This window comes from Bombina bombina, chromosome 10, assembly GCF_027579735.1.
Source record: "Bombina bombina isolate aBomBom1 chromosome 10, aBomBom1.pri, whole genome shotgun sequence".
Lineage (NCBI taxonomy): Eukaryota > Metazoa > Chordata > Amphibia > Anura > Bombinatoridae > Bombina > Bombina bombina.
Genome location: NC_069508.1, coordinates 16,776,095 through 16,796,976, shown reverse-complemented (window position 1 = coordinate 16,796,976; position 20,882 = coordinate 16,776,095). Strand labels below are relative to the sequence as shown.

General features: G+C 38.5%; 1 protein-coding gene across 1 annotated transcript; it reads right to left on the bottom strand.

The window, feature by feature from the left end:
• Positions 1–4,770: 4,770 nt before the first annotated feature.
• LOC128641238 (small RNA 2'-O-methyltransferase) lies at positions 4,771–20,871 on the bottom strand. The gene is made up of 7 exons (XM_053693825.1): positions 20,645–20,871; positions 18,613–18,737; positions 17,021–17,133; positions 13,944–14,078; positions 12,487–12,669; positions 6,554–6,731; positions 4,771–5,417 (listed from the first exon to the last, which is right to left on the bottom strand). The coding sequence occupies exons 2-7, from the start codon at positions 18,721–18,723 to the stop codon at positions 5,118–5,120; spliced, it is 1,020 nt and encodes a 339-aa protein (XP_053549800.1). The 5' UTR covers positions 18,724–18,737; positions 20,645–20,871; the 3' UTR covers positions 4,771–5,117.
• Between the last annotated feature and the right edge of the window lie 11 nt (positions 20,872–20,882).

The following is a 20,882-nucleotide window of genomic DNA, read 5'->3' as shown; positions in this document are numbered from 1 at the left end:
TGTAGATACCCCGCCCTCGCCGCCCACTTTAAATAATTCTTCTCAGAGCTAAAGGTTTAAATTGTTGTCCAATAAGCGCTCTCCCCTTTGGGGCGCCCATTGTTTTAGCTAGAGAGCTGATTGGACTACAATTCAAACCTTTAGCTCACAGAAAAATGCATTTGCATTTCATATCTACATTGAAAAGTAAGTTATAGCGCATCTTAATTGCAACTGCTGAATTAAACTCCATCTATAATCACTAAATTCTGGATCTGTTTTTAGAAAGGGGGAGAGTTTACCATCACTTTAAGAGAGCAAATTATTAGAGAGAACAGTTGAAGGAGAGGAGCGAGAAAAACACGAGTTCACAGATAAGTAGATAACCGTATTAACCTAAACCTTCCTAGAAGAAAGTAGAAAAATGTATTTTTACAGCAAAATAAATAATGAATATATATTGCAATAATGTTATAAATAAAGAAATATTTTATGTGCTGTTTAACATTTTGAGTTTCGTTATTTTACAGTCACATTGAGGAAGGTGACCTGATTTGTAGTCAGATCCGCTCATTAGAAGATAGTTTTAGTCTCGTGTTTAGGCCAACAGTTTGTCTGTAAAAAGGTGCAGCACCGTACAGATTTCAAGAATAATCCAAAGGAAATATTTAATAGACACGTCTGCTATACAGATCAGCTACTTGTTTCTCTCTGTATTACTGTATTTTTCACCTTTGTGATCTCTATGACAGAGCCCTGCACTGTGACCTCGGACCATATGAGATCCAGAAACCTTAAGTTCAAATGGAGTTTTGAGATGAACTCTATTTTTTCTGCATGGTGACCTAGTGGAATTCATGTGTAGCGATGGATATGACATGTCAGAGCACTCTGAACTGAAGGGGCGGTGGACAGGGGCCAAATCCTTTACCCCACATGCAGTAAGACAGGTAATAACCTTTTACTGATCTATTTTCAGGAGTCATCTTGTCTAGCTTATTGTTTTGAAGTTATGGATTTTACAATTTTCTGTTTCACATAAGATAACCTTGAACTTCCACAGAAGCGTTGAAGGGATGTGGTCCTCCTCCCGTGGTTAGGAATGCAAGGATCAGCTCAACGCAGGATTTCCATATGATTGGCTCAACAGTTGCATACCAGTGCAAAGACTATCACTTCCTCAATGGCACAAGTGTTGTGCGTTGCTCTGATGGAGAATGGGAAATGCCACCAACGTGCATAGGTAAAACAGGGTGGTGTTGTGAGAGATGGAGAAATGGGGGTGGTTGAGACAGGGAAAGGAGGGAAAGGGGGTATGACAGAGACAAAGGAGGGAGAGGGGCTATGACAGAGAATAAAGAGGGAGAGGGGATGTGAGAGAAAGGAGGGAAAGAGGGTGTGAGAGGAGGTTGTAAGAGAAAGGAGAGAGGGAGTGAGAAAGGGGGGAGAGAGGGATGTGAGGGAGAAATGGGGGAGAGGGTGATGTGAGGGAGAAATGGGGGAGAGGGATGTGAGGGAAAAATGGGGGAGAGAGAGGGATGTGAGGGAGAAATGGGAGGGAGAGAGGGATGTGAGGGAGAAATGGGGGAGAGAGAGGGATGTGAGGGAGAAATGGGGGAGAGAGAGGGATGTGAGGGAGAAATGGGGGAGAGAGAGGGATGTGAGGGAGAAATGGGGGAGAGAGGGATGTGAGGGAGAAATGGGGGAGAGAGAGGGATGTGAGGGAGAAATGGGGGATGTGAGGGAGAAATGGGGGAGAGAGAGGGATGTGAGGGAGAAATAAGGGAGAGAGGGATGTGAGGGAGAAATGGGGGAGAGAGAGGGATGTGAGGGAGAAATGGGGGGGGGGAGAGGGATGTGAGGGAGAAATGGGGGGGGGAGAGGGATGTGAGGGAGAAATGGGGGAGAGGGGGATGTGAGGGAGAAAAGGGGGAGAGAGGGATGTGAGGGAGAAATGGGGGGGAGAGAGGGATGTGAGGGAGAAATGGGGGGAAGAGAGGGATGTGAGGGAGAAATGGGGGGGGAGAGAGGGATGTGAGGGAGAAATGGGGGAGAAAGGGATGTGAGGGAGAAATGGGGAGAGAGGGATGTGAGGGAGAAAGGAGGGAGAGTGGGATGTGATAGAAAGTGGGTGAGGGGATTCACAAAAGAAAGGAAGGAGAGATGATATGAAAAAGAGGTGATGTGAGACAAAGGAGAAATAGAGGGTGTGATAGGGAGAAAAGAGAGAGGGGTGTGTGAGGAAACAGGAGTGGAGAGAGTGAGAGACAGAGACAAGCAAGATGGGGATGTGAGAGAGCTATCTGAGGGAGGGGGATGGAGCGTGTTTAAAAGAAGGGAGAAAGTGTAAGACAAAAGAGACGGCAATATAAGGATATGAGGGAGAAAGAACTAGATAGTATTAGTAAAGCTAACAATTATTTGGATTCTTAATTTTACTTGGAAATTGATTTTATTTTCACAGAACCGTGTGTCTTGTCTCAAGAAGAGATGAACAGGAACCATATTGTACTGAAGTGGAGAGTTGAGAGCAATTATTTCTTTCATGGAGAGTTTATTGATTTCATATGTAAAGATGGGTTCCAGAACATCCAGCCCACCATGTTGTTTGCAATAAGGGCCCAGTGCAGTAACGGGCAGCTGAAATACCCAACATGTGTGCAGAGGAAGTGATGTGTATAAAGGTCTCTCATCTGTATATGGACAACCCCTTCTATATATAGGCATCCCTGTGTATAAAGGCATCCTCCTCTGTATATGGCATCCTATGTTTATAGGCACCCTCTTTTGTATATGGGCAACCTATGTATATGGGCATCCTCCTCTGTATATGGGCAACCTATGTATATGAGCATCCTCCTCTGTATATGGGCAACCTATGTATATGAGCACCCTCCTCTGTATATGGGCATCCTCTTCTATATAATATATATATATATATATATATTATATATATATATATATATATATATATATATATATATATATATATATATGGGCATTCACTCAAACTCTAAAATTAAAACATTCATCAACCAGGGCTTACATTGAAGATGGAAGCAAATTGTCCATGTAAGGGTGTCTCATATGGTAACTGGCTGGTATAAGCTGCACAACTAAGATAAAAACAAAAAACTAATATCAAAGAATATTAAAACATATAAATAACCAACTTCAAACATTAGAATCTACAGAATAAGATAAAAAAATAAGACCTATACTACAGTGACCCCAAGTAACACACAATCTTCAGCTACAAGGTGAGCAGATTGTCAAAGAATTAAAGAGGTTATTATGAGCATGGCATAATATCAAGCTTAACTGTACACATAAACCTACTCTAGCTAGTGTTAGCAGTGTACATTCTGCAGACCATATATATTGTTGCTTTAGCAGAAGTAACGTTGATTTATACTCTTTATGGAGTATCAACTGGACCTAATAATAATGTACCTATTAATACCAGCTCTCTCTGGAACTACCAAAGACCTATAACTGTTAGTTTACCAAGTGCTACCTTGGGAACATTCAGAGCCCATGTTAGAGAGCCAATGGCGTTTAGAGTATGGTGAGGAGAAACCTCAGAGCTATTTATAATAAATTACCTTTTAATACCAGCTCTCTCTGGAAATACCAGAGACCTTTACCTTTTAGTTTACCATATGGCACCTTGTAGTTTGCCAAATAATGAAGCACATAGATGTAAATATAAGTAGTTATAACGCTGGAAATACCAGAGGACTATACCTATTAGTTTACCGAATATTACTATTGAGAATATCAAGGCTCATGTTAGGGAGCCATTAGTGTTCCATCAAGTGATGAGGGTAACCCTCATAAAAGATTATAATTTTATACCTGTTAATACCAGTTAAATACTTAAAGTATATAAGTAAGAATAGGGGTTAAAAAAAAGGGGGGGGGGGAGGGGGACGCCACTGACGCGTTTCACCGTAGTGGCTGTATCAAAGGGCAGTAGTAATGATTCCCACAACATGATATTTGGGTTCTAGTCTGTAGCCTTCAGCAAAGAATATTGTAAATGTCCAAACTGGTTTATGGGAGCTGTGCATAAATCTTTGCATTTCCAATGTGTTCTATTAACCGTGGGCCAATAACAATTCTTTAAATAAACGTATCTAATGATTATCAACAGATTTGTGGATAAAACATTTGATAAACTTTTCTGAAGTATTGTGATCGAGCCTCATGTCTTCTTGTTGTAGCACCATATTCATGAATACCCCTCTATACAAGCACACAGGTCAGGATACATATAACAAGGGACACGTGCAAATATGTTAGATACTATGGGGACAACTCATATACCTAAGGACTCTGTATCTTAATAGAGTCATGGAAAGAGTTTAGATTTGAAAACAACAGGTTTTTGGGGCGTCAGGGCATTATGGTTTTCATTAGATGCAAACATTAGACATGGAAGTCTAAATGAAACTTTAATAATTCAGATCGATTATACACTTAAAAAAAAAAGCAGTTTCCTTTTATCATTTCTTTTGGTCTCCTTTGTGGAACCTTAGCTTAATTCCATTGAAAGCATACCGAGGTAGGCCTAGGGACTTGCATTTGAGTTGAGCACTATAACATTGCTACATACATTGTTTTAAAAGTTGCTGCCATACAATGCTCAAGACACATGGACACACCTGAGCCTACCTCAGTATGCTCTCATGAAAAGAAGATAAGCTCCAACAAAAGAGACAAACTGTGACAAGTCAGGTGAATTTCAAAGGCGTACTAAGGGTATCCAAAAGTCAGACAGGTACGGAATTGCCAACAAAAACTTCACAAAGCATTTATTTATGTAACGACTTGATCAAGCCATTACCGTAACACTCATGCTTTGTTGCACAGCACAGAAAACAGCGTTGTTACAAAAACAAAACAATCAATCATTTGATAGCTCATCAAATGGACAACAAAAAGGTATATTTAAAATATTGACGCAAGAAAGAAGTGGAGGACTCCACAACACTGACTGCAAACTGTAAAATACAAAATCATAAGAGAAGCTTTTTTTAATCTAGAGGATATAAAATTGCGTCTCCGTCGTGGTTAAATGTGGGGTTCTCCATCCAACATTTTTCTCAGAACATCTAAACTGCCACAAAGTTCCTTCACTTTTGGCACATGGAAGAGTTTTTTAAGAGGGATGTGTACAATGTCTCCTTGTAGGAAGGTTCTATAGTCTTATCCTCCTTTGGCTCTGATATGGTGTTTTGTTTGGGAGGCCACAACAAAGTCCTTCCAGATTCTTTTAGTGTCTCTGTAAAATTTTCTTCTGGTTCATATTCTTCTGGAAAGAGTCGCTCAAGTAGAGTTGACTTCATGGTGTAAGCTTCTGACAGAGCTGATCTTAACACTGCCTGGCGGAGATACTTCTCTTCCACAAGGCTTGGGTACACCACGTTGTAAACCTCAGGGGAAAAACATATACAATCTATATGCAAATTCTACAAGAAAAATTTACGCCATACCTAAATTATATAGGCTACATCCACAGAGTACTAATAACAGTGACATGTTTATGTGCTCAGTCTCTGCTAGGGTCACAGTGTACTAATGACAGTGACATGTTTATGTGCTCAGTCCCTGCTAAGGTCACGGTGTACTAATGACAGTGACATGTTTATGTGCTCAGTCCCTGCTAGGGCCACAGTGACATGTTTATGTGCTCGGTCCCTGCTAGGGTAACAGTGTACTAATGACAGTGACATGTTTATGTGCTCAGTCCCTGCTAGGGTCACAGTGTACTAATGACAGTGACATGTTTATGTGCTCAGTCCCTGCTAGGGTCACAGTGTACTAATGACAGTGACATGTTTATGTGCTCAGTCCCTGCTAGGGTCACGGTGTACTAATGACAGTGACATGTTTATGGGCTCAGTCCCTGCTAGGGTAGTGTACTAATGACAGTGACATGTTTATGGGCTCATTTCCTGCTAGGGACACAGTGTACTAATGACAGTGACATGTTTATGTGCTCAGTACCTACTAGGGTCACAGTGTACTAATGAGAGTGACATGTTTATGGGCTCATTTCCTGCTAGGGACACAGTGTACTAATGACAGTGACATGTGTATGTGCTCAGTCCCTGCTAGGGTCACAGTGTTTTAATGACAGTGACATGTGTATGTGCTCAGTCCCTGCTAGGGTCACAGTGTATTAATGACAGTAATATGTTTATGTGATCAGTCCCTGCTAGGGTCACAGTGTACTAATGACAGTGACATGTTTATGTGCTCAGTCCCTGCTAGGGTCACAGTGTACTAATGACAGTAATATGTTTATGTGATCAGTCCCTGCTAGGGTCACAGTGTACTAATGACAGTGACATATTTATAGCTCAGTCTCTGCTAGGGTCACAGTGTACTAATGACAGTGACATGTTCATGGGATCAGTCCCTGCTAGGGTCACAGTGTTCTAATGATAGTGATATCTGTCACTGCTTCTTTGTTTGATGTCACAGTGTGTTTAACTAAAAGAGGCCCTATTATGCCAATTTGATTATTCCTCTTTATACAATAAAACACCAACATGACAATACTTACAGTTTTATAAACACTTTTACATTCCTTTTTCTTGTTTATGAAGTCCTCAGACTCAGTGTAATTTCGAGTAAACACTCCTATCTGGGAGCAGAACCCAACATCCTCCGAGCCTGCTGGCGGCCTCCCGACACCGCTAAACTCCACAGAGTAATTATAGCGCTGTGAAACAGCTGTGGCCCTGAAATCCCAATACATAATGCCGTATAAGCTCACAATTACTTTCATCGTTATCCAGCTGGTATTATTTCCTTTAATTTTGTCGTTTCCCTCCTTTAAATATTGTAAAATCTACCAACATAAACAGCATAATTAGAGTAATGAAAATATACTTTAGTTCAGAAGTGGTTTAGTTTATAGCAAACTTAAAGGGACACTGAACCCAATTTTTTTTCTTTTGTGATTCAGATAGAGCATGCCATTTTAAGCAACTTTCTTATTTACTCCTATTATCAAATGTTCTTCATTCTCTTGGTATCTTTATTTGAAATGCAAGAATGTAAGTTTAGATGCCGGCCCATTTTTATTGAACGCCTTGGGTTGTCCTTGCTGATTGGTGGATAAATTCATCCACCAATAAAAAAGTGCTGTCCAGAGTTCTAAACAAAAAAAAAAGCTTAGATGCCTTCTTTTTAATAAGATAGCAAGAGAACGAAGAAAATTGATAATAGTAGTAAATTAGAAAGTTGCTTAAAACTGCATGCTCTATCTGAATCACTAAAGAAAAAAATTGGGTTCAGTGTCCCTTTAAAGAGACACATAGACATATCCTTAAGCTGTTTGTTTGCAGAATATATAGAACAGTTAGGAGACAGAGGTAAAATTGTAGGAGATCGGTCTCCATGGGCTACAGAATTTTCTAAGCTTCTGTTCCGTATCTACAAAAAATATTCACAGAATCAGCAGCAAGTGTTTTTCCATCAAGGATCCTGAACACCTATATATTTTGCATTGAAAGAATATACAGGACAATAGAAAGGTATAAAAAATGGTGCCTTAATATGTTAGATACAGTCATTTTGCTTATTAGATAGCTAACAAAATCAGAACATATGCAGATTACTTTATACAAACAACTTCCATTATGAACTTCTAAAAGGAAGCCAAAATGATACAGCCAAGGAAGAACTTTTATGTTGAAACATATTGGGTCAGATTACAAGTGGAGCGTTATTTAACGTTCCCGCACGAAGTAAGTTTTTTGTGCGCGAACATATTTCCCCATAGAAGTGAATGGAGAGTGAAAAGTGGAAAAAAAGCCTAACACCCTACTCGCGTCCAAATCCGATCGCATATTCTCAAGTGCACTAACCCGAAATGAAAATATAAATATTTCAGATTCCAATGTTCTTCACATAGCAGAATATGTTCTACTGATTCATAAATACATATTTCTATATATATCTGATGGTATTTTGGTAAAAATGTATATCTATATCTATATCTATATATCTATCTATACACACACACACACACATATATATATATATATATAAATAAATCACCTGATTTTATATAAACAATACAAATTATGACTCCTATTTTATTTCTGGGTTGCACAGGAGTAGTTGTAAACTTAAAAAGAAACTTAGTGTCCTGAAAAAGTAAAATGTCTGTAGACGTCCTTTAGGCTAAGGACATAACCATAAAACACAATACCCTGTGCAGGAGCTCATTGGAGTGAAGCAGCTGGTGCTGTGCACAGAACAACTAATTGCAAACCAACTAATCGATTATGAGATTCGTTGACAACTATTTTCATAATCGATTATTATCGATTATGCCGATTAGTTGTTGCAGCTCTAAATAAAATTATATATTAATTATTATTAATTATTTAATTTTTTTATGCCTTTCCTTTGTCAATATTTTTTTTTAACTTTTGGCGCAAGTTTTAAATAAATAACGGCTAGATTACGAGTTTTGCGTTATGGGTGAAGAAGCAGCGTTATGGCTCTTTTTCACTACCGCTGGTATTACGAGTTTTGTAGGTATAGCTGTACCGCACACTTTTTTGGCCATAACGCAACGTAACTACCACAGCTTTCAAAAAGTCATTTTTCAATGGGACTTCCATAGCGGCGGTATTACGAGTTTGCCTGTCCGGCCAAAAAGTGAACGGTACAGCTTATACCGTCAAGATCCATACCGTAAGCTGAAAGTCAGTAGTTATGGGTTTTATGCTACAACGCCGTACCATAAAACTCATAACTAAAGTGCTAAAAAGTACACTAAACACCCATAAAGTACCTATTAACCCCTAAACCGAGGCCCTCTAGCATCGCAAACACTAAAATAAAATTATTAACCCCTAATCTGCCACTCCGGACATCGCTGACACTAGAATAAACATAGTAACCCCTAAACCGCCACACTCCCGCATCGCAAACACTAGTTAAATATTATTAACCCCTAATCTGCTGTCCCTAACATTGCCGCAACCTACATTACTGTTATTAACCCCTAATTTGCTGCCCCCAAAATCGTTGCCACTATACTAAAGTTATTAACCCCTAAACCTAACCCTAACCCCCACTAACTTTAATATAATTAAAATAAATCTAAATAAAAATTACTATCATTAACTAAAACTAAATACTTACCTATAAAATAAACCCTAAGCTAGCTACAATATAAATAATAGTTACATTGTAGCTATCTTAGGGTTTATTTTTATTTTACAATCAAGTTTGTATTTATTTTAACTAGGTAGACTAGTTAGTAAATAGCTACCTAGTTAAAATAAATACAAATTTACCTGTCAAATAAAACCTAACCTGAGTTACACTAACAAAGAAATCAGCTCTTTTACCTGTAAAAAAAAATACAAACAACCCCCCAACAGTAAAACCCACCACCCACACAACCAAACCCCCCAAATAAAATCCTATCTAAAAAAACCTAAGCTCCCCATTGCCCTGAAAAGGGCATTTGGATGGGCATTGCCCTTAAAAGAGCATTTAGCTCTTTTTCGGTCCAAACCCTAATCTAAAAATAAAACCCACCCAATAAACCCTTAAAAAAAAACTAACACTAACCCCCGAAGATCCACTTACAGTTTTTGAAGCCCGGACATCCATCCTCAACGAAGCGGCAGAAGTCTTCATACAAGTGACAAGAAGTCCTCAACGAAGCCGGGAGAAGTCTTCATACAAGCGGGCCGAAGTCCTCATCCAAGCCGGTAGAAGTCTTCATCCAGACAGCATCTTCTATCTTCATCCATCCGGCGCGGAGCGGCTCCATCTTCAAGACATCCAGCGCAGAGCATCCTCTTCTAACGACGGCTTACGAAGAATGAAGGTTCCTTTAAGGGACGTCATCCAAGATGGCGTCCCTTGAATTCCGATTGGCTGATAGAATTCAAGGGACGTCCCTTAAAGGAACCTTCATTCTTCGTTAGCCGTGGAAAGAAGAGGATGCTCCGCGCCGGATGTCTTGAAGATGGAGCCGCTCTGCGCCGGATGGATAAAGATAGAAGATGCCGTCTATTGGGTGTGTTTTATTTTTAGATTAGGGTTTGGGCAGAAAAAGAGCTAAATGCCCTTTTAAGGGCAATGCCCATCCAAATGCCCTTTTCAGGGCAATGGGGAGCTTAGTTTTTTTTTAGATAGGATTTTATTTGGGGGGTTTGGTTGTGTGGGTGGTGGGTTTTACTGTTGGGAGGTTGTTTGTATATTTTTTTTACAGGTAAAAGAGCCGATTTCTTTAGGGCAATGCCCCACAAAAGGCCCTTTTAAGGGCTATTGGCAGTTTAGTGTAGGCTAGGGTTTTTTTTATTTTGGGGTTTTTTTTTTATTTTGATAGGGCTATTAGATTAGGTGTAATTAGTTTAAATATTTGATCATTTCTTTTTTATTTTGTGTAATTTAGTGTTTTGTTTTTTTGTAATTTAGTTACTTGTATTTAATTAATGTAATGTATTTAATTGTAGTGTAAGGTTAGGTATTAGTGTAACTCAGGTTAGGTTTTATTTTACAGGTAAATAGCTAGGTAGCTAGTAAATAGTTAATAACTATTTACTAACTAGTCTACCTAGTTAAAATAAATACAAACTTGCCTGTTTATTTTATAGGTAAGTATTTAGTTTTAAATAGGAATTATTTAGTTAATGATAGGAATTTTGCATTAGATTTTTTTTAATTATATTAAAGTTAGTGGGTGTTAGGGTTAGGTTTATGGGTTTATAACTTTAGTATAGTGGTGGCGACGTTGGGGGCGGAAGATTAGGGGTTAATAAGTGTAGGTAGGTAGCGACGACATTGGGGGTGGCAGATTAGGGGTTAATAATTGTAATGTACGTGTCGGCGATGTCGGGGGCGGCAGATTAGGGGTTAATAATTGTAATGTACGTGTCGGCGATGTCGGGGGCGGCAGATTAGGGGTTAATAATTGTAATGTAGGTGTCAGCAATGTCGGGGGTGGCAGATTAGGGGTTAAATGTAATGTAGGTGGCGGCGATATCAGGGGCGGCAGATTAGGGGTTAATAAGTGTAATGTAGGTGACAGCGGTGGCAGGGGCAGCAGATTAGGGGTTATTAAGTGTACTGTAGGTGGCGGCGGTGTCGGGGGCAGCAGATTAGGGGTGTTCAGACTCAGGGTTTATGTTAGGGTGTTAGGTGTAAACATAACTTTTCTTTCCCCATAGGAATCAATGGGGCTGCGTTACGGAGCTTTACGCTCCTTTATTGCAATTGTTAGGCTTTTTTAGCCGGCTCTCCCCATTGATGTCTATGGGGAAATCGTGCATGAGCACGTAAAACCAGCTCACCGTAGAGCTGGTATTTGAGTGCGGTATAGAGCTCAATTTTGCTCAAAGCTCACATATTGCCTGCTAACGCTAGGTTTATGAAAACCTGTCATAGTATCGCTATACGGAGGTGATTGGTGACAATAACTTGCAAGTTAGTACCGAGCCGCTCATAACGCAAAACTCGTAATCTACCCATAAGTTTGTAAGAGAATACAAGCGCTAAACCCGACGAGCGTAAACACCAAACCCCTTTCCACTTGTGTGTAACTGTTAGCACGCCATTTGTAATCTGGCCCAAAAATGTGTTTAACTCAATATAATATATCTGAAAATAACACATCTTTAAGAAAATGCGTAACTTTAAAGTATCCCTCTAGCTAAAGCAGATAGTATCTTTAAATCATTTTTTTTTATTATTTTAAACATATCAAGGTTGACCACTGTCACCAGTCGTGTTTTCTCTAGTATTAGTGCCCTTAGCAGAAGCAAGAAAAATAATATAAGATCCTCTGACTTTCTTCCATGCTGCTCATAATAAAAGCCCATGTGTTATTACAGTCACACAATGCACAGCTAGATTATGTCTTTATGTGTAGTTAAAGAAAAGACCTATGAGGTATATGAATAATAAAGTTTGGTTTAAAGGGACAGTCTACACCAGAATATTTATTGTTTTAAAAGATAGATAATCCCTTTATTACCCATAGTTTTGCATAACCAACACAGTTATAGAAATACACTTTTTACCTCTGTGATTACCTTGTATCTAAGCCTCTGCAAACTGCCCCTTATTTCAGTTCTTTTGACAGACTTGCATTTTAGCCAATCAGTGCTGGATCCTAGGAACTCCACGTGCCTGAGCACAGTGTTATCTATATGAAACACATGAACTAACACCCTCTAGTGGTGAAAAACTGTCAAAATGCCCTGAGACGAGAGGCGTCCTTCAAGGGCTTATAAATTAGCATATGAACCTCCTAGGTTTAGCTTTCAACTAAGAATACCAGGAGAACAAAGGAAAATTGGTGATAGATGTAAATTTGAAAATTGTTTAAAATTACATGCCCTGTCTGAATAATGAAAGTGTGTTTTTGGACTAGACTGTCCCTTTAAGCCAGATGTTGTTCAGATAAAATGAGACTCATTAACCACAGAGTACACAATAGAGAGAAATGGAACCTCTCACCAGCTCTGAAATTGTTCCCTCGTCCATTCAAACTTATGATCTGGGTGCCTAAAAGAAGTGAGGTTGGGAAGTAGAGGGTTAAACTCAGCATTAGGGGTGCTGATCACTACAGAACGTGGCGCCAGGAAGCCAAAAATAACATCCTGAAGCTTTTCCAGATCATCCTCTTGCAGATGCTCGATCCTGAAGAACAAGAAGCAGAAAGACGAGAGGCGCAAATGAAACCTCTCTCATTGTATTATAAAGGGACTGCGCAGTAATATTCCCTTTAATTAGGCATAAAACACCCATAGATTTTGATATAAGATCTTTAGTTATCTTCATTAAAAATACTTCCATTATGTATTTAGCCTCATTTTCATGTAATTTAGCTCTGAAACTTGTGGGTTTTTTAGTTCTAAAAACTTAAAATGCACCTGATGACTTCACAGCTAACCCTGCTACATATCTGTATCTAACTGCAAAACAAAGCACTTTATACTAACATAATGACAGTAACTAGCCCTGCTCTCTGAGAACTCAAGCTCTTATTAGCTCCTCCATGGAGTTTGGCTATTGAAATACAGTTGCTGTAAACAAGATGTTAATTTGTTTTAAAGTGTTTAGACTTGGCTAGTCAGTTACTCTATAGCAACACAACAGAAATGTCTTGTAATTACAAGGGCCAGATTATGAGTAAATCTGTAGCTTGCGCATTAACTCCACTAGAAGAAAGCTTTTTGCACGCATCGGGTAGCACGCGTATTTCAAGGTGGAAGTAAAAATGTTTTGCTCATGCACTAATCTGATGTGCGCAAAAAGTCCAACTTCGAATATTGCAACCGCGTTAACGGATTCCCCCAAAGACTTCAATGGAGAGCGAAATGTGTGTGTGGGGGGAGAATAACACCCTTAGTCGCGTGTAAACCCGATCAGGTTTAAGCAAGTGCGCTAACCCCACATGAAATATGAATTATTTAACATTCCAATGTTCTTCGTATAACAGAATATGTTCTTTTTATTCATAAATACATATTTCTATAAATATTTCTGATGGAGACCTCGTATCTTTGAACCCTTATAACTTTTTTTAAACAATGTATCAGACAGTGCTATTATGAATGTAACTGTACTTTTAAATGTATTTTTTATATGTTTTTTGCAACTTTTTTGTCTTGCGTAACAGTAAACCGGAGCTCTGAAAGTGTGCTATCCTGTTTCACGTTCAACGTATTTACTTTCAACTTGTAATATGCACATAAATAGCCACGATAAACCCCTTTTCACTTACGCAACTGTTGGCGCTCCACTTGTAATCTACCCTAAAGGTGTTTACTGTCTTTAACCTTTTTCATGCAACACAAATATAGTAACATTTTAAACTGCTGCACTTTCCTATACATGATAAAAATAATAAGTACTATTCCCCTTTCAACTAAAAAATAGCTTTTGAGAATGGGATACCGAGTGGTGCTCACAGTTCAATACAGGTTATTAGGTCAAACCCCAGTAATGCCGGATCCTTCTGAGTCACAGAACCCTTGTACAGCGTTACAGTTAACGAGCGCTTCCTGGGCTCCAGGTAATGGGTCACAAGAGGGGACAGGATGTTCCTATGGAGAAAACCAGCATTGTTATAAAGGACTAGTAAAACAGTGATTGCACGAATGTGAGAAATCATGCGCCACCGCTACTAAATACTACCTTTGTGATCTCCACAGAATAGTAACCGAGTTGGGGGTAGTGTAATACTACATTTTCTGTGATTTATTATTAATATTAAAGGACCAGTCAACACATTAGATTTGCATAATCAACAAATGCAAGATAACAAGACAATGCAATAGCTCTTAGTCTGAACTTCAAATGAGTTGTAGATTTTTTTATAACAAATTTCAAAGTTATGTATATTTCCACTCCCCTTGTACCATGTGATAGCAATCAGCCAATCACAAATGCATATACGTATAGTCTGTGAATTCTTGCACATGCTCAGTAGGATCTGGTGACTCAAAAAGTGTAAATATAAATAGACTGTGCACATTTTTTTAATGGAAGTAAATTGGAAAGTTGTTTAAAATTACTGCTGTATCTGAATCATGAACATTTAATTTAACCCGAGTGTCCCTTGTTAGCTTGATCAGCCTTAGGAAACAGTGTTTAACTGAGAAACGTGTCAATGTATTACTGTTTTTATCAATAAACACATTATTTTAACTTTATTGCTTCTTTGCACATTTGTTGGGACATTTGCAGATCCCAACCCAGGATCCATCGATTACAGCTGAACACCGGACTGACCCACATCCCTCGGTTTCTGATACGGGAGGCGACTTAACCAGGTTACTCTTAAAGATCCGGCCTGCACATACAGCACTTTATTGTGCTTTACAAAATGTGAGTGAACTTTGATTCACAATTTTATCATTGTTGAACCCTACTGTATTACACTATGTGGCGCCTTCTTTGATTTTTTCTTATAATGTTAGCTTGACATTGGATTACATTTTAGCTGGGTGGTCAGTAACTAGGCTATGACTACGGCTCACAGGTGAAACGCGTAAGCTGTTGTTGCTCTATCCCACCTTCTTCTACAAGACATCCCACCGTGAGTGTTTTTAATGGGAATGAAATAAAGCCAAGACTTTTTTAATGCTAAAAAAATCTCTGCTGTGCACAAAACAGAACATTATATTTAAGAGGGCATTAAAATGCAAAATGAGTGTGCACGTATTCATTACAGCACGTCGTTTGTGTATTACTAACCCCAGTGTTCTCCCCAGGACCTTTTTAAAGGGTGCACCACCCGGCTGAATTTACTGACCACCAGGCCAATTTTAAGCTAAATTAGCTAATATTAACATTTGTCATTGTTTATTGCACAAATTATCATTAAATAAAATGTATGTTAAATTATGCAATTATTTTGTGCTTTGGATTTTGATGTTATAATCCCCAAGCAGAACATGCTGTGATCTGAGATGTCATCGCAAAAAAAGGCAGCAGGTCTGCAGAAAGAATAGGACACATACAGGAACTCTTAGCACTTTCACTTTGCAGCGCTGCTCCACATTAGACTATTCTCTTCAAACAGAGCTTTGCTCTGGCTGCACTGTGTAAGTTTTCCTTAACACAGTGCATCCAGAGCAATGTGCTGTTTGAAGAGAATAGTCAGATATGGAGCAGCGCTGCAAAGCAGCAGATAATTTATTGTTGACTGGCTCTCAGTAATCTATAATATTAGAGAGTATTACACTGCCCCCACCCAGCTATTGTGTATTATTGTGTGCTTAAAGGGACAGTCTACCATAGAATTGTTATTGTTTTAAAAGATAGATAATCCCTTTATTACCCATTCCCCAGTTTTGCATAACCAACACAGTTATATTAATATACGTTTTACCTCTGTGATTACCTTGTATCTAGGAACCTTCTTCCAGCTCCCTGATCACATGACTGTGACTGTTTATTACCTATTGTCTTAAATTTAGCATTGGTTTGTGCTAGATCTTAAAGGGACAGTCTACACCAGAATTTTTATTGTTTTAAAAGATAGATAATCCCTTTATTACCCATTTCCCAGTTTTGCATAACCAACACAGTTATAATAATAAACTTTTAACCTCTGTGATTATCTTGTATCTAAGCCTCTGCAAACTGCCCCTTTTTCAGTTCTTTTGACAGACTTGCAGTCTAGCCAATCAGTGCCTGCTCCCAGATAACGTCTCGTGCACGAGCACAGTGTTATCTATATGAAATACGTGAACTAATACCCTCTAGTGGTGAAAAACTGTTAAAATGCAATCTGAAAGAGGTGGGCTTCAAGGTCTAAGAAATTAGCATATGAACCTCCTAGGTTAAGCTTTCAACTAAGAATACCAAGAGAACAAAGCAAAATTGGTGATAAAAGTAAATTGGAAAATTGTTTAAAATTACATGCTCTATCTGAATCATGAAAGTTTATTTTGGCCTAGACTGTCCCTTTAACTCCTGCAAAGGGGTAAAACAGACAGTTAAAGGGACACTGAACCCAAATTTTTTCTTTCATGATTCAGATAGAGCATGAAATTTTAAGCAACTTTCTAATTTACTCCTATTATCAAATTGTCTTCATTCTCTTTGTATCTTTATTTGAAATGCAAAAATGTAAGTTTAGATGCCAGACCAGTTTTGGTGAACAACCTGGGTTGTTCTTGCTGATTGGTGGATAAATTCATCCACCAATGAACAAGTGCTATCCAGGGTTCTGAACCAAACAAATAGCTTAGATGCCTTTTTCAAATAAAGATAGCAAGAGAACAAGGAAAATTTGATAATAGGAGTAAATTAGAAAGTTGCTTAAAATAGCATGCTCTATCTGAATCATGAAAGAAAAAATTTGGGTTCAGTGTCCCTTTAAATATCACTCCAGAGCCACAAGCACTGCCTGTGAAAACTCTGTTTATAGAAATCTACAAAAAGTACCTTCTGATGGACAATGATACAAGTCCTAGAATAAAATATTATCCTTAAGAAATGTGCATTAATTTGCAATAAACAAATCCAATATACTTACATTTTACTTCTCAGAACGTCTTCATCAATGTCCAAGCCCACAAGCAGCTCAACACAGTCCCAAAACTTCAGGCTACAGAGCAGAGAACACTCCCCGCAGCCCAGATCTGCCACCTGCAGAGCAAAGCGCTTTATTATTATCCAAAGTAATAGAGGAAAAGCTGCAGAAATGTATTCGATTTTATAACAAGAGGTAAACATACGTCAAAAAAACTCTGTGGGTAAAATGAGGACTCTACACATCAGACGCATTTCGCATAAAGATACTTTCTTAATAATGATGCCCAAATAGCAAATGTATTAACCCTGTAACAGGCACCCTATGGAGAATACAGGAACAAAGCTGATTACATAAATACTTTGGAGAATCTTCTACCATTTCTTAAATATTAAAGGGACACTAAACTCAATTTTTTTTCTTTAATAATTCAGATAGAAAATTGCTTAAAATTGCTGCTCTAATTTACTCCTATTATCCATCTTTCTTCGTTCTCTTACTATCTTTATTGAAAAAGAGAGAATGAAAGCTAAGGAGCCAGCCATTTTTGGTTTAGCACCTGGGTAACCCTTGCTGATTGGTGTCTAAATGTAACCACCAATCAATAAGCACTACCCAGGTTCTGAAAGAAAAATGGGTCGACTCTTAAGGTTACATTCCTACTTTTTCAAATAAAGATACCACGAGAACAAAGAAAAATTGATAATAGGAGTAAATTAGAAAATTGCTGTTCTATCTGAATCATGAAAGTTTAATTTTGACTAGACTATCCCTTTAATAATCAACTGCTGGTCAATGTGCCTCTAGTTAGGAAGATTACAGCACATATGCTGCACTGAGTCAATAGGAACTTTCCACTGCAAATGTTAAATTGTCAATACGGCCTCTCACTGGCTTTGTTAAGCAGCAGCACTGGGCTGGATACAGGTTGCAGGGGTATGGTACATCTCATTTGAAATAATAATAACTAGTATTTATTTAGCGCCTTTCTCTTTTTCAGCGCTCGCTCTCGGAATTCACCAAATCGGCAGCTGAATAAATGAATATAAGCAAAACATGCAGATTTTAAAGGACTTCCTGTAACACAGTCCTCATAAGTAAATGAAAGTGATGCATTCAACTAAAAGGGATAGAAAAGACAAAATTACAAAAGCACAGGTGCTTTTCAGTTTTTAATAGAAGCATATTTGTATACTTGTATTAGCATAAAAGCTTCTGTAATGTTTAGTTATCGTGCTGCTGAGGCGTATGTCCCAACAAAGCTCGGATACCAGTTGCGGGGTAAATAGGGGCCAGTTTATTATTATAGCAGAGGCGTGTAAAAAAATGTTGCTCACAGAGCGGTTGCAGAAATCCAACTGCCTCAACTGGAACTAGATAGGGTCAAGGTTATCACAAAATATAAATACTGCTATTTGATTGGTTTTGAAAGATGCATTTTTTTCTAGAATGCAAAAATGTTTTCTGCATTTATTCAGAAGTTTTTATTACACACATAAATAATGGTGTCTGTGACGTTATGATGATTTGTACATTTTGAAAATGCAGATACCTTATACATGGATGAACAGAGAAAATAAATATGTAAAACTGACCTTTTGAGGCTTGTACGTGTCCACATAAGTCCTCACAAATTGGTATCTTTGCTTATACAGCGGAGGTTGGAAGAAGGCGGACGTCATTTGCTCCTTGCGGCAATTTGACATCTCTAAGGACAACTCTAAAGGGTATAAGAGAAATAGAATTGTGAATAAAGAACCACTTAACTACATTTTACCTACTGTTGTGGGGGGTGGGGACTGTATGACTTGTCCCTACAAGGTGAAAGTATCATTTATGTTTTATAATTATCTCTACTTCTTTATGTTTACGGGGGCTGCAGGGGCTACCAATCACGGTGCATCACACATGGTGAAAGTAGGGTACTTAGTATATGGGCTGAGCTGCTGTGTGCTTGCTCTGTGCACCCTGAGATGTCAGTATTAACAACAGGTTTCGCCTCATCGGAACCCAGACTGGCATAAAAATTACACAAATCTTCCTGTAACCTTTCAAGCACCAGGGGGAGTTATGCAGCTCAGCAGAAGACAAGAGGAGAATTTAGGTAGACTTATGATAAGTCATGTCCCTATGGACCAAATTGCAACATCACTGTGTGCGCTGGATCATGGAACCATGTGACTGATTTACCATCAATACCACACTTGAAGGGACAGTCCTGGTTTTTGAAGGATGTGCGAGAATAGAGCATTCATTTCTCACTTTTCTGTAATATCATGTTTTGCATTATTAATTAGTTGTATATCATGAGGTCAGAGTGTGCTCAGTTACACATGCTGTAGGGTTTGCAGGGAGGGACATGTATTGTGCTTTGTATTCATGTGATGTCCAGGGGCTCAAAACATGTTCCCCCTGCAGTATGTGTGACTCATAAATGTCCAGGAAAACATGGCCGAATAGGCAACCCTAATGATGATGCTAACAAATGCACAAGCCCAGCTTCCAATCACTGGTACATTACTTTACACATAACTCTACCCAGTTATCCTTGCACAGGGCGGTTACTGCAATATAATATGAATTATATTTACTTATTTATGTGGGAGAAGTGATTTATAATACATTTTCTACAACTGCACATCTATTTCTAAGGCCCCTAGGAACTGATGTGACACAAATACACATTTTTCTTACCAGAATAATACATTTAATTTGTATAGCTAAATTGTATAAAAAGGTCCATATTTAGTGTTGGATAATGTTCTAATTACTTTATACTGCAGTAATTTCACTAATGCAGATCTAAATGCCTCACAGATAATGTAAAAACATTTCTACTAAATTCTCTTGATATCCTTTGTTGAAATGGATACCTAGGTAGACACAGGAGCTGCTGATTGGTTGCTGCATATATATATATATGCCTCTTGTCATTGGCTTTCTGCTAGCTCCCAGAAGTGTATTGCTGATTTTTCTACAAAGGATAACAAGAGAATGAAGCATATTAGATAATAGATGTAAATTGAAAAGTTTTTTAAAATTGTATTCTCTATCTGAATCATCAAAGAAAATGTGGGGTTTAATGTCCCTTTAAGAGCCTATCATTTTAAAGGAATTCTAAGTGCCTTTGAGTACAAACTTCTGGCTTCTAATGTATGAGGTGCCCTGAATACTGGGTCTGAGAGATGTGATCACCTTAAACTAATTGGGAAAGAGGTTTGCAAATAATGATAGTGAGTATCAGACATTGTTCTGCCATAGAGCAGGTTATCCTGAGTGCTTATATATCTATAGTACTGATGTAAATACCATTGCACATTATGTATATTTTGTAATGATCCACCCCAAACCCTGGCTGTACCCATAATGCTTTGCTTCTGACCTGGGCAAAATATAATCACCCATAATGCTTTACTCTTGGTTTGTTCAGACTAAGGATACCCAGAATGCACTGCTTCTGACCTGGGCACTTTGGTCCAGAACAAACCGTAGCTTTACTATGGCCCTGCTAGTGACACATGACCCCTGTGTACGGTAAGCTGCAGTACAATAACATATCTTCCAACATTTGTACAATTGGGAGGTCTGAAATAATATAATTGTTATATGGCTGCTGTACGCACTTACTCTGTCTCTAAATCAAAGTGTTTGTCAATAAAGTTTGCTCTATTCAGGGATGAAAACATTTAAACCATGTGTCCGCGCCTTTGATTTGTCGTCCGAAAGCTTTGATTGGCTGTTTGGTACAAGAGCGGTGATTGGCTTTACATTATACGCAATCTAATTGGCTCGCACTCCCGGCGTCTTCACAGGTTTCCTCCGCTTCTAACGTCATTTCCTGTCCTTCCTGAGGTGGCCGCCATTT